Below are 15268 nucleotides of genomic sequence, written 5' to 3'. Positions count from 1 at the left end.
GCACAATTCATAGAATGATGAGACACGCTTTTTCATTTGCGAACCTCCAGCATGCTACTCAATTTACATCTCTCCATTGTTTGCTTCACACCCATTGCCCTTCCCTCATTGTTACTTTTAAGAATGGATTTGCATATTAATTGCCCATTAAACTCACTGCAGAAAGTTAAGTCAGTGTTTAAGGTGTAAGTACTTTTATAATGACATGGTAACAGCTAATACAATCCCAATCAACCACTCTGGCTCAGAAAGTTATTGTTCTGGAGTTTAATTTCTTCAAATAGTGAATTCCTTTTAGAGATTTTAAAAATGCAACATTTTAAATTTATTTCTTAATTTTCCTTTCTGTCTCTTTTGCTTTCTCTCTCTCTCTAATCCAATTCTATTCTCTTTGGTTAGATTTTACCAGTCCTCTGGAGACAGGCTGGGAGGTGAGAGGCCTCATAAAATGGCCATTCAAGAGGGTCACTCAACACTGTTCTGTCCACTGCCATGGGATGTTCTCAATGGGGGGAACAACAGCAGCATGGCTGCCCGTTGACTGAATGTGGGCCACTTCCTCCCTCCTGCCGGCATTTTACCAGCGTCGGAAGATGCTGCTGCTGCATTAGGTGAACCTTGGCAACCTCCCAGCGGGTTACCATGGGCCAATGGAGGGGCTCTCGGCAGTAATGGCCACCCCTCCAGTACTCCAGCTCCACTGCTAGAGGATACACCCCCCATCCATCAACCCCACCCCCCTCCACGCCCCACAACAATTGTCGGGGACTCCCTACTTGCCTTGAACCAGCATAGTTAAAAAGAACCTACCCTCACTTTGAGGGTGCCTCTCCCTACAGCCTCAGCAATGGCCACCTTTATCAGTGCTGCTGCCAAGCTGCTGGCCCTCTGATTGGGCCGGCCACTCTGAAGCCCTGCTCATCATCACACACATCACACCAGAACGTCATGCCAGCACATCACATAATGTCCCAGCACATAATCCCAGCCTAGTACTCAGCACATCAGATCAGTACCAATCAATCTTTCAGACCTTGGACTGGGAAGATGTAAATTGTAAGAACATAAGAAATAGGAGCAGGAGTAGGCCACTTGGGCCCTTGGGCCTGTTCCACCGTTCAGTACGATCATGGCTGAGCTGATTGTGGCCTTAACTCCATGTTCCTGTCTGCTCCCCATAACCCTTGACTTCCTTATAGATCAAAAGTCTGTCTAACTCAGCCTTGATTATATTCAATGACCCAGCCTTCACTGCTCTTTGGGGTAGAGAATTCTCAAATTGATACCTATTTGATTACCTCTGCAATGTTTGTGCATCTGCAGAATTTGGGACGTGGCTTTCTTGCAATGTCTTCGTTAGCTCTCCACAGACTGGTTCCATAGGCTGCTCTATGTATGAAGTGATTGTGGGGACAGAGCTGACGGTGCTAACTATTTAACAGTTCAGTTCTGGATTCACCGCTCGGTTAGTTTAATCAGCACACATTATATCACACGTGTGTGCTTCCAGTTGTCTTGGTATTGCTAAACAATTCTTATTATTGACAGCTAAAAAACTTGGACCCATTCTTGATGCTGGATGAATTTAAAGTTTCCAAGCCTGCAGGGTTTCCTGACCATCCTCACAGAGGGTTTGAAACTGTGAGTGAATCGTTCTTTTCATATTTACATGTTTTTCAGTAGTAAAATAGAATTATAGAAACATACAACACAGGAGAGCATTCGGCCCATCGTACCCTGTGCTGGCTTATTGAAAGGGCTATCCCATTATTCCACCTTCCCTGCTCTTTCCCTATTGACCTGTGAAATCTTCCCCTTCAATTTTTGCTTAGTGCTGTAAAAAAATTCCCTTTTGAAATTTATTATTGAATTTGCTTCTGCTTACCTTTCAAACAATGCAGCCCAGATCATAGCAACAGGATGGATAAATGAAAATAGGCTGTAACATCCGAGCTTTCCATTTGGAGGGTACCCCAAAGATGCGCTGGGGAATCCCTCTCGGAATTTCAAAGGTCAGGGTTTTCACAGCAATTGCCCAGAAGTGCACACTCAAGTGACCTCACTCAACTCCCCGCCCGCAGTACCGGCCTGTCAATTTTAATTGGATCTTTAAATTTACCTGGTTTACGGCAGCTAATGCTGTAACAAAGGGGGCATATCCTACTTCAATCCGACTCTGCTGGAGTGTGACGCTGGGCTTCAGAGACAGCTGCATTGCCTGGATCTGGCCTGGCCTGAATCGGAAGGTCGGGCAAGACAGGCACGGAAGAAATTTAGTGTAAGTAATTGGGTACGGAGTGGCAATCTGAGGAAGCTACGGCCCAGTGTTGGCTCTATGACTTGGGCAATTATCTTAAATTTGTGCCTTCTGGTTAATGACCCTTGTGCTACTGGAAACAATTTCTCCTTATTTACTCGATCAAAACCCTTCAAGATTTTGAATACCTGCATCAAGTCTCCCCATAGCCTTCACTTCTCTCAGGAGAACAATCCCAGCTTCCCCATCTCTCCACATAACTGAAGCCCTTCATAAGAACACAGGAAAAAGGAGCAGGAGTAGATCATATGGCCTGTTGTGCCTGCTCCATCATTCAATACAATGATGGCTGATCTTTGGTTTCAACTCCATTTTCCCACCCATTCCCCATACCCCTTGATTCCCTCAGAGAAATCTGTCTATTTCAGCCTTAAACCTATTCAACAATGGGGAATCCCACAACCCTCTGGGTAGAGAATTCCAAAGAATCACAACCCTTCAAGTGAAGAAATTTCTCCTCATCTCAGTCCTAAATGATCAGTTCCTGAGGCTGTATCTCCGTGTTCTAGATTCCCTCAGTGTCTACCCTGTTAAGCCCCTTCAGAATCTTGTATGTTTCAATCAGATCACTTCTCATTTTTCTAAGCTCCAGCCAATGTAGACCCATCTTACTCAGCCTCTCGTCATAGGACAACACTGTCATCTAGTAAACCTCCACTGTAAAACCTCCAATGCATGTATATCCTTCCATAAATATGGAGACCAAAACTGCACGCAGTATTCCAGATGTTGTTGCGATGCGTTTGTCCATTCCTGTGACCCACCCCATGAGATCTTTGAATACCCTGACAATGGACCTGTCCCCTTCCGAATTCAACTGCCCCTTATGACTGACTGTTCAGTCCATCACCCTCCATTTCACTCTGACATTGACAGCACCAACCCTGTCCCTTAGGCTCCCATCATTCACCTTTCCATCCCTGCCTGGAACTGCTCCCCCTGCCTTACAGGACCACCATACTCAGAACGCTAGGCCCTTCCCTCCTCTGCATCTGCCTGCACCTGAATTCCTACCTTTCCACACACCTGTCTCCTTGTTCACAGAGTTCAACATGGACAACCACTTACCTTAGACACAGCTGCACAAAGCCGACTGGTGTACGCCACCTTTAGATGAATAAACCGGGTGCCATGAGTTTCTCGTGTGCCATTAACTTTATCCCGAGGGTAGAGCTTTATTAAGACCTGTTTCACACTAATGAGTATTCATGGCATGCAACAATATTACAAGTATGGACCCACGTGAGGCTTGACACGCCACAAACACACAGCTGACTTTATCTCTGCATCTCAAACCACCATCGGGAAATCAAAATTTTGTATCCTGTCTAATTGAGTCACAGTGCAGGCCACGATTCCCGCCCTTGTCGGCTTCATGAAATCCACCTAACCGCAACCCCCCCCACCCCCCCCCTCCCCCCCGCCCCCGAGTGTCTACATGAATTGTGTCTGTAACTTCACTTAATCATGCTGGACTGTGTTCATAATGAGGATTGTTTTAAATTATACATAAGCTAGAAGGGTTTAACCCAGTGTGGGTGCTTTATGTTATTCAGGGGCCCCGTTGGAAACTGAGACGAATAAATCTAGTATTCAGAATGTGTACTGACTCATTCCTTTTATAAATGTGGGACTAAATTATAGCCAAGTTGTTGTAATTGGCTCCATTCTGATTAGAGAGGAATGCATAGAGTTATAGTAATGTGTATGCTGTTTGAATACAACTTTTCAGAATGTTTATTCTCAGGATGTGGGCATTGCTGGCAAGGCTGGCATTTATTGCCCATCCCTAATTGCCCTGAAAAAGCAGGTGGTCTCTGTGAACGACTGGTGGTGAAGGTGCCCCCTTGATGCTGTTGGTGGGACGTTTCAGTGTGTTGACCCAGTGACAGTCTAGGATCTGTGACATATCTTGCAATGAGTATGGTGAGTGACTTGGGGAACTCGGGGATATTCCCATGACCTTAAGGGCAGGGGGTGGGGGCGCGGGGGGGGAAGGTGGGACAGGTAAAGCTGGATAGAGGGCCAGTGATAGGTGGAGATAACGAAAAGGTGTCATAGACAAAAGGACAAAGAGGTGTTGACGGTGGTGATATTAGCTAAGAAATGTGCTATTGGGACACTAAGGGTAGAAAGCAGGACGAGCAAGGTACAGATAACCCTAGTGGGGTGGGGGAGATTGAAATAGGCTAAAAGGTACAGATAAAACAATGGATGGAAATACATTTAAAAATAATGGAAATAGGTGGGAAAAGAAAAATCTTTATAAATTATTGGAAAAAGGGAGATCAGAAAGGGGGTGGGGATGGAGGAGGGAGTTCAAGATCTAAAGTTGCTGAACTCAATATTCAGTCCGGAAGGCTGTAAAGTACCTAGTCGGAAGTTGAGGTGCTGTTCCTCCAGTTTGCGTTGAGCTTCACTGGAACATTGTAGCAGGCCAAGGACGGACATGTGGGCATGAGAGCAGGGTGGAGTGTTGAAATGGCAAGTGACAGGGAGGTCTGGGTCATGCGTGCAGACAGACCGAAGGTGTTCCGCAAAACGGTCACCCAGTCTGCGTTTGGTCTCTCCAAAGTAGAGGAAACCGCATTGGGAGCAGCGAATGCAGTAGACTAAATTAAGAGAAGCGCAAGTGAAATGCTGCTTCACTTGAAAGGAGTGTTTGGACCCTTGGACAGTGAGGAGGGGGGAAGTAAAGGGGCAGGTGTTGCACCTTCTGTGGTTGCATGGGAAGGTGCCGTGGGAGGGGGTTGAGGTGTGGGGGGTGATGGAGGAGCGGACCAGGGTGTCCCGGAGGGAATGATCCCTATGGAATGCCACCAGGTGGGGTGAAGGGAAGATGTGTTTGGTGGTGGCATCATGCTGGAGTTGGTGGAAATAGCGGAGGTATGATCCTTTGAATGCGGAGGCTGGTGGGGTGATATGTGAGGACAAGGGGGACCCTATCATGGTTCTGGGAGGGAGAGGAAGGTGTGAGGGTGGATGGGGGGAGATGGGCCGGACACGATTGAGTGCCCTGTCAGCCACCATGGGTGGAAAACCTCGGTTAAGGAAGAAGGAAGACATATCAGAGTTACTGTTTTTGAAAGTGGCATCATCAAAACAGATGCGAAGGAGGCGAAGGAACTGAGAGAATGGGATGGAGTCCTTACAGGAAGCGGGGTGTGAGGAGCTGTAGTCAAGGTAGCTGTGGGAGTCGGTAGGCTTGTAATGGATATTGGTGGACAGTCTATCACCAGAAATTGAGACAGAGAGGTCAAGGAAGGGAAGGGAAGTGTCAGTGATGGACCACGTGAAAATGATGGAGGGGTGGAAATTAGAAGCAAAATTAATAAATTTTTCCAAATCCAGACGAGAGCATGAAGCAGCACTGAAGCAGTCATCGATGTACCGGAGAAAGAGTTGTGGGGGGGGGCCTGAGTAGGACTGGAACAAGGAATGTTCCACATACCCCATAAAGAGACAGGCATAACTGGGGCCCATGCAGGTACCCATAACCACACCTTTTATTTGGAGGAAGTGAGATGAATTTAAGGAGAAATTGTTCAGTGAGAGAACAAGTTCAGCCAGACAGAGGAGAGTAGTGGTGGATGGGGATTGATCGGGTCTCTGTTCGAGGAAGAAGCGGAGAGCCCTCAGACCATCCCAGTGGGGGATGGAGGTGTAGAGGGATTGGATGTCCATGGTGAAGAGGAGGCGGTTGGGGCCAGGGAACTGGAAATTGTTGATATGATGTAGGGCGTGAGAGGAATCGCGGATGTAGGTGGGAAGAGACTGGACAAGGGGAGAGAGAATGGAGTCAAGATAGCAAGAAATGAGTTCCGTGGGGCAGGAACAGGCTGACACGATCGGTCTGCCGGGACAGTCCTGTTTGTGGATTTTGGGTAGGAGGTAGAAGCGGGCCGTCCGAGGTTGGGAGACTATGAGATTGGAAGCTGTGGAGGGAAGATCTCCAGAGGAGATGAGGTCAGCGACAGTCCTGGAAACAATGGCTTGATGTTCAGTGGTCAGGTCATGGTCCAGGGGGAGGTAGGAGGAAGTGTCTGCGAGTTGACACTCAGCCTCTGTGAGGTAGAGGTCAGTGTGCCAGACAACAACAGCACCACCCTTGTCAGCAGGTTTGATGACAATGTCAGGGTTGGACCTGAGAGAACAGAGTGCAGTAAGTTCAGAAACAGACAGGTTAGAGTGGGTGAGTGGAGCAGAGAAATTGAGATGACTGATGTCACACCGACAGTTCTCAATGAAAAGATCAAGAGTAGGTAAAAATCCAGAGGAAGGGGTCCAGGTGGAGGGAGAATATTGGAGGCGGGTAAAAGGATCCGTTGAACGGGGAGAGGACTCCTGCCGAAATAAGTGAGCACGGAGACGAAGGCGGCGGAAGAAGAGTTCAGCATCGTGCCGAGCCCGAAATTCATTGAGATGAGGGCATAAGGGTATGAAACTGAGTCCTTTGCTGAGCACTGATTGTTCAGCATCAGAGAGGGGAAGGTCAGAAGCTATGGTGAATACACGGCCGGGGCTGGGATTGGAAGACGGGATGGGGACAGAGGGACGGGCAGGGGTGGAGGGTCCTGGATGGGCATTGGTGTCAATGTGTTGTTGGAGCTTGTGTTCCTTTGCATATTGAAGAAAGAGACAAAGTTTCTTGTTGAGGCATCGGATGAGACGAAAAATAAAATGAATCTGGGGGCAAGGACAGCTAAGAAATAGGGTGCGCCAGTGCTGCTGGAGGGAGAGGTCGAGTGTGTTCATATGGCGGCGCATGGCACTGAGTGTGGATCTCAGGATGCGACGAGAACAGCAGTCCGAGGAGCGTTGTATGTCTTGGAGATACCTCTAATCCTGAGTGGGTTCAAAAAATGAGGTGTGGAACTTCAGTTGAAATCCACGTGGGGTAAGTTGGAGATGGAGACAGTCACTGAGGAAGGAAATATGGCTGTGAAAGTGAGTTTTAGTAAACACCTTGTCAAACACCAGGAAAGAAATGGAGAGCAATGAAGGTGAACAGGCCAAAAGAGAGAGGCGGAAATCTTGTCGGAGAGAAGAGCAATACTTCTTCAAGGTAGACATTCCTTGAAGAGAGGTGGCAGTCAAATTAAACACTAAGATAAAAGCAAAATACTGCGGATGCTGGAAATCTAGAACAAAAACAAAAATACCTTGAAAAACTCAGCAGGCCTGACAGCATCTGCGGAGAGGGATACAGTTGACGTTTCGAGTCCGATTGACTCTTCATCAGAACTAAGGAAAAATAGAAAAGAGGTGAAATATAAACTGGTTTAAGGGGGGATGGGACAGGTAGAGCTGGATAGAGGGCCAGTGATAGGTGGAGATAGCCAAAAGATGTCATAGACAAAAGGACAAAGACGTGTTGATGGTGGTGATATTAGCTAAGAAATGTGCTAATGGGGACATTAAGGGTAGAAAGCAGGACGAGCAAGGGACAGATAGCCCTAGTGGGGGTGGGGGGATCGAAATAGGCTAAAAGGTAGAGATAAAACAATGGATGGAAATACATTTAAAAATAATGGAAATAGGTGGACTCTTGTCTATTTTGGTAGCTGAGGGTTTGGGAGTTGGTGTAAATTTGGTATATTTCCTGCAGATGGTATATACCACAGCCACATTGTGCTGTTGTGCGGAGGTGGGGTGGAGGGATTTGGTGCTGCTGTTTAGGTCCAGTGGTAGTGGTGCCAATGAAGTGAACGTGATGATGATAAAGTTTTTTGAATGTTGTGGCTGCTTCACACATCCAAATGGCTGGTCCACATGCCCTCACACTTGGATTTTGTAGATAGTGATGAGGTTTTGAGGGGTCAAGAGGTGAGCCCCTCATCAAAGAATCCTCAGGCTCTGCCCAACATTTGTAGCTGCATTGTTGATGTGACTGATCCACCAGTGGAACATCTAATCAGTGGTGACCCCCCAGAGTATTATTGATTGGGTTCTCAGCGAGGATGCTGCCATTCAGGGTCCCTTTTCGTTGGAGATGGCATTTGCAAGGCACTGATTTGTTATTAATATTACCTGCCAATTATCAGCTCCAGCCTGGATGTTGTCCAGGTTTTGCTGTAGGCAGTTGTAGCCTGCTGTTTAGCTGTTTATTTCTAGTACAATTACATCATCTACTGTTTTTCCAAAATAGTATCCCTTTCCGTGCATCTGTCACTCTCTGCCCTTATCTCTCTCTGTCTCTCCCTCTCTCTTTATCTCTGTCTTTTTGTCTCTCTCACTCTCCCTGCCCTCATCTCTCTCTGTCTGGTCTCACTCAAACTGTTTCCTCTCTCTTTCTCTCTCCTGCCCCCCTCTGTCTCCTGCTCTCTGTCGCTTTTGGTCTCTTCTTTTCCTTCCTCTGTCTCTCTTTTCCTCCCAGTCTCTCTTCCTGTTTCTCTCTCTCCCTCTCTCTCTCTCCGTCACTATGCATCTCTATCTCCTTGTGTGTGCCTCCCTCTAGCCTTGGTGGCCGTCTCTCTCTGTCTCACTATCTCATTAAATAAATAGCGTATGTGTGCAGCAGCAATATTAAAGGGACTAGTGTTCACTCAAGGATCCACTAAAAATAGGAGAAGTAGATTGACCAGTAACTTTGTTCTGTATAAAGGTTTAGTATAAAATTATTTTTGAAATGAACAGTTGTTTTGTGGAATGTTAGCCTGTTTAGTGAGCGCCACCATAAAGAAGTTCTATCTGAAAGTGCAGCAGACTGGCAATACAAAGTTTGTTTCTAAAAATGCTTTATCAAAACATATTGTACTTTGAAACTAAAATGAGTGCGTGTCACCTTGAGTGAACATTCTGGGGCAGCACAAGACCATGAGCTGCTGTCATACCCAGTACAGGTTTGAAGATATTATAAATTTTTTCAGTTATATTTTAAAAAGTGAACGCAAAAGTTGTTAAGGTGGCTGGTGCATACCATGTGACTTTTGGCATTTGAACTGTAGACACCGTCTGTGTCCAATACCTGATTAAATATGAACCTGAGTGAAGGAACCTCACAGCTGCTTGTGAAATTCACGCATCTCATTGTTCAAGGATGGACCAAACCTACAGACAGTGGGCTTAGCAGACAACTTGGCTCCATGTTTCACCTAGGACATCAAAACTCAATGGGTTAAAAGCAAAAAACTGTGGATGCTGGAAATCCAAAACAAAAATAAAAATACCTGGAAAAACTCAGCAGGTCTGGCAGCATCTGCAGAGAGGAACACAGTTAACATTTCGAGTCCGTATGACTCTTCAACAGAACTAAGTAAAAATAGAAAAGAGGTGAAATATAAGCTGGGGGTGGGTAGAGCTGGATAGAGGCCCAGTGATAGGTGGAGATAGCCAAAAGATGTCACAGGCAAAAGGACAAAGAGGTGTTGAAGGTGGTGATATTATCTAAGGAATTTGCTAATTAAGGGTAGAAAGCAGGACAAGCAAGGTACCGTGGGAGTGGGGTGGGGTGAAGGGAAGGGATTGAAATAGGCTAAAAGGCAGAGATAAAACAATGGATGGAAATACATTTAAAAATAATGGAAATAGGTGGGAAGAGAAAAATCTATATAAATTATTGGGGGAAAAAAGGGGGGGATTGGAAAGGGGGTGGGGATGGAGGAGAGAGTTCATGATCTAAAATTGTTGAATTCAATATTCAGTACAGAAGGCTGTAAAAAACTCAATGGGTGTTAGACGAATGTGAAATGGATCCCGTCAACCTTTTATTATATTGTGACAGCTCCTCATCAAACTCTCAAGGTGTGAAAAGCCATAACACAGGATGTTTATCAGCCTAACACACCGCCTTATTTTGAAAAGGACTTTGGACTTGTAACAGGTCACATGGGTAAGATAGCCATGTTTGTTGTCTGCCTTTAAAATAACAGCAGAAGCTGTTCTGAGGCAGAGAGGCCAGCAGAAAGCCAATGAACCAGCTGCAGTCAACTAAGCAACCAAGGTAATAAGCAGCCATACCTTGAAAGTGGAAGGTTTCTCTTAAACCGTTTTGACCTCAGATTTACCCGAGAACCAACCATCCCGAAATTCGCTACAAGAAACCTTGCAGCATACTGAGAATCCTCTGCTTACAAGACCTTTACTTGAACTAAAAACAGTTTCAGTTCACTTAGGGGTCTAAGTTTCTGTGGCAAAAAGTGCTTTTACATATACATTGTAGTTATCAATATTGATTTCAATTTTCTTTCCATTACATGGCTGACAAGCAGTTTCTCCCACTCTGACTGCTTGCCATATGTTAGAAGGATTTACAGTCAACCTGTTTGGCCATGCTACAAACACACCTTCTCTTGTTATCAGGTTCTGGGGGTGTGACTTGAACCCAGAGCTTCATGGCTTAGAGGCAGGGACACTACCCATTGTACCACAAACCATCTCTTAGCATACACCTATCCTGGTATCCTCACTCCCATTCTCTCACACATTCTCAGTATCTCCCTCTCCCTGTGAGCCTTAGAGCCATTCTCACATATGCAACTATTCAGTGTCTTTGCAAGAAGTGAATTGTCTTGTACTGATTGGTATTGGGGAATATAAAACAGTTTGCTGCTTGATTTTGATTCAGTTGCATTGCCTTTTGCTGGCCCTGGATGGTAGCTGACAAGCTAGTGAGCAGTTTTTCCTGTGGAGGGGGGAATGGACTCCTAATGCTTTCTGTCTCACCCCGCGTGCATTTCATGATTACCCGGGGGCTGGAAGAGAGGAAGTGATCTCAGGTCAGATGTGTCTGCGGACTCGACTTTTGTGTCCTCACAGCTGGAAAAGGATTCAAGATTCCTCGAGAAAAGAAAACTAAAAGTTGAAAACCCTGACCCTGAATTGCTGTGCAACCTGTCAATGATTCCATTGTATAAATGGCTCCCCAGAGTGCAACTGCAGCAATATATAATCCAGCCTACTATTCAGAGAGAAAATTAAGTCCTTAGTGTGACCTTGAGCCAAAAATATATCTATCTAATTGTAGCTGCTGTATTTCCAGCAATGGCTTCTTTTGTTGCTCCTGTACCATTACCTCTGGAATCTCCCAGGGATCTATCCTTGACCCCCTTGGCACCATCACCTGAAAACATGTAAGTTGGCGACATCCAACTCTACCTCACTCCCCTCCACCCCTTCTCTCAACCCTTACACTGTCTCTAATATTTTTTGTGCTACTTGTCCAACATCCAGTGCTGAATGAGCAGAAATTCAACATTGGGTAAGCAGAAGCCACTGGAATAGCTCCCTATCATGAACTCTGTTCCCTAAGGTCCCCAACTTTATCCTTCTCCCTAACTGCTGTCTGAGTCTGAACCAGACCGTTCACAAACCTGCAGTCCATTTTTAGCACTGAGCTGAATTTTATGACAACCTATCTTCTCTAACACCAAGATCGCCAACTTCCTCTCAGAATCATAGAATGATACAGCACAGAAGAAGGCCATTCGGCCCATTGTGCCTATGCCTGCCATCCAATTAAACACACTCACCTGCTTTTTTCCCATAGCCCTGTAAATTTTCCCCTTCAAATATTAATCTCATTCTGTTTTGAAAGTTACCGTTCAATTTGCTTCCACCAACTTTGTAGGCAGCACATTCCAGATCACAACAATTCTCTGTGTAAAAAAAAATTAATCCTCATGTTGCCTCTAGTTCTTTTACCAGTAACCTTAAATCTGTGTCCACTGGTGCCTTCAGCCACTGTAAACGGTTTCTCCTGATTTACTTTATCAAAACTATTCGAGTTTTGAACACCTTCATCAAATCTGCTCTTAATCTTCTCTGCTCTAAGGAGAACAATCCCAGCTTCTCCACTCTGTCCACACAACTGAAGTCCCTCATCCCTGTTACCATTCTAGTAAATCTCTTCCACACCCTCTCCAAGGCCTTGACATTCCTCAAGGGTGGCGCCCAGAATTAAACACAGTTCTCCAGCTGAGGTCTAACCAGTGTTTCCTGAAGGTTTAGCATTACAGCCTTGCTTTTGCACTTAATTCCACTTTTAATAAAGTTCGCATGCATTTTTTAAAATAGACTTCTCTACTTTTCCTGCCACCTTCAAAGATTTTTGCCCATGCACTCCAAGGTTTCTCTGCTGCTCAAGCACAGCGGTGATAGGTGAATTGGACTTGGTGCCAGTAAAGACACAGGCAAGTTTTGGATGGCCTCAAGTTTATGGAGGGTAGAATGTGTGAGACCAGCCAGGAGTGTGTTGGAATAGTCAAGGCTGAAAACAATAGCTTCAGTCTTCCCATCATTTAGTTGGAGGAAGTTTCTGCTCATCCAGTACTGGATGTTGGATAATTTAGAGACAGTGGAGAAGTCAGAGAGGTGTTGGTGTCACCAGTGTACATATGGAATCTGGCATGTTTTCGGATGCTGAGGGGCAGCATGCGGTTGAGAAATCAAAGGGGGCCAAGGATAGATCCTTGGGGGACACCAGAAGTAATGATGTGGGAGCAGGAAGTGAAGTTATTTCAGGTGATACTCTGATTATGATTGTATAGACAAGAATGGAACCAGCTGAGAGCAGTTTTAAGCAGCTGGATGCTGGTGAAGAGGGGTTGGAGGAGGTTTGTGTGGCCAACCATGTCAGAGGCTGAAAGCAGGTTGAGAAGGACGAGGAGGGAAAGTTTACCTTAGTCACAATCACATAGGATGTAATTTGTGACTTGGATAAGAGCTGCTTCAGTACTGTGACAGCGGCAAAACCTGATTGGAGGGATTTAAACATGTACTTCTGGGAAAGGTGGGAACTGATTTTGGAGGTGACAACTCATTCAAGAACTTTGGGGGGAGAGGGAGGTTAGAGATGGGATGGTATTTGTCAAGGATGGAGGGGTCAGGGGTGGGTTTTGAGTGGGGTAATGGTGGTAAATTTGAAGGAGAAGGGGGGAAATGATTCGGTCATTAAAGCATTTGCTGCACTGAATCCAGGAGTGTGGCACAATACCCCTGTTGCTGACCTCCTGGGCCACCTCCAGCCACATCTTCTCGGTAGCAGCAGCAGGAGGCTTTGTCCTCCCGTTCCTGGGAACAGAATCTCTCCCTGCCTCCTCATAGCTTCCAGCAATCATCCAGGACGGCTCCAGTGAAACAAGGCTCAGCCTTTGCCAGTCTAGAATCCATTATTGCACTTACATCTCGTTCCTTCCCAACTTCAAACTCCTCCAACCTGCAAAGGTTGGAGTTAGAGCATGTCATGTAACATGGGGATGGTGGGCATCTTTGACATCATGCTTACTGCCACTGATTAGATGGAAAACCTGGAAATAAAATGATAATGTGGAGGGTGAGTTGAGAAATGATGGATGTACACGGTGAACTTACTTTTGGGTTTTCTGTGCGATAGGTCCCTCCCGAACCTGCTTCCAGGGCATTATCAACTTGAACTCAAGACCTTAATATTTGGCTAAAAAGTCATCAAATATATTGAACACATTTCTAAATTAGCATATTAAATATTTACAGTGAGGCAGTGGCATAGTGGTATTGTCACCGACTAGTATTACGGAGACCCAAGGTAATGCATTGGAGACCTGGGTTTGAATCCCACCACAGCAGATGGTGAAATCAATAAAAATCTGGAATTAAAGGTCTGATGATGACCATTAAACCATTGCTATAAAAACCCAACTGGTTCACCAATCCCCTTTAGGAAAGGAAATTTGCTGCCCTTAATCTGGTCTAGTCTACATGTGACTCCAGGCCCACAGCAATGTGGTTAACTCTTGGATGCCCTCTCAAAAAGGGCAATAAATGTTGGCCTAGCTGGTGATGCCCACATCCCATGAACAAATAAATTTAGAAATGAAACTATTAAATAGGTGATACCTAGTCTGATCTGTATCACAGGTCAATCTGTTAAAGCACTGATTCTGTATTAAAGGTAACCTACATGTTGAATGGAAGTTTTGATCATGAAGACTTTTGTGGACATAAAGGAACCATCAATTCGGGTGATTTGCAGGTAAATAATCCGTCTGGCACATGTTTCATTGTTACATGATTGAAGATTAATATCTAAATCACAATATGAAGAATAGACCACCATGCTAGTATTGACGTGGGTTAGAAAAAAAATAGTTCCAATCTGTTAAATAACAAAGTTGTTTACTCCAGAAGAGATAAATGATTTAAATCATTAACAAAATTCATATTCATCTTGCGTATAATGTCATGATTTTTCTTCTGGTGCTTAATTACTTTTGTTATTCTCATGCAGACTGCCATAATTTACATAGAAACATCATTAAGAGAGTGGATCAGAATCCTTTTGAACACAATCAGCAACAAACTTTAATATGCTTTTGTCAAATTCTGGATTAGTAATACCCTGCTTAACATAATTGCCTCCAATTCTGGATCAGTACACGGTGCTTAACATACTTGTCTAATTCAGAATCACGAAGACACTGCCTGACACAACTGTATCCAATTCTGGATTGGTAACACACTGCTTAACATACTCGTGTCACATTCTGAATCGGTAGCAAAAACTGGAGTCAATGGGAATCAGGAGAAACTCTCTGCTGATTCGAGTCATACCTATCACTAAAGGAAGATGGTTGTGGTTGTTGGAGGTCAATCACCTCAGTTCCAGGACATCACTGTGGGATTCCTTGGCACAACAGTCTTCAGCTGCTTCATCAGTGACCTTCCTTCCATCATAAGGTCAGAAGTGAGGTTGTTCACTGATTGATTGCACAATGTTCAGCACAATTCACAATGTCTCAAGATACTGAAGCAGTCCATCTTCAAATGCAGCAAGACCTGGAAAATATCCAGGATTGGGCTGACAAGTGGCAAGTAACATTCACGCCACACAAGTGCCAGGCAATGACCATCTCCAACAAGGGAGAAGCTAACTATCACCCCTTGACATTCAATGGCATTACCATCGCTGAATCCCCCACTATCAACATCCTGGGGGGTTACCTTTGACCAGAAACTGAACTGGACTAGTCATAT

At 45.2% G+C, this 15268-nt stretch overlaps 1 protein-coding gene across 2 annotated transcripts in view; it reads left to right on the top strand.

The window, feature by feature from the left end:
- The window catches only part of pir (pirin), a 108303-nt gene that overhangs the window by 12958 nt on the left and 80077 nt on the right, over positions 1-15268 (top strand). For both annotated transcript variants that reach the window (XM_078559528.1, XM_078559527.1), the window contains exons 3-4: positions 1549-1641; positions 14187-14267. In XM_078559528.1, coding sequence (XP_078415654.1) covers positions 1549-1641; positions 14187-14267 — 174 coding nt within the window. The remainder of the gene's footprint in view (positions 1-1548; positions 1642-14186; positions 14268-15268) is intronic.

The sequence above is a fragment of the Cetorhinus maximus genome, chromosome 16 (genome assembly GCF_964194155.1).
Source record: "Cetorhinus maximus chromosome 16, sCetMax3.hap1.1, whole genome shotgun sequence".
Lineage (NCBI taxonomy): Eukaryota > Metazoa > Chordata > Chondrichthyes > Lamniformes > Cetorhinidae > Cetorhinus > Cetorhinus maximus.
Note: the sequence above shows the minus strand (reverse complement) of the source record. Positions and strands in the feature narration are given on the sequence as shown.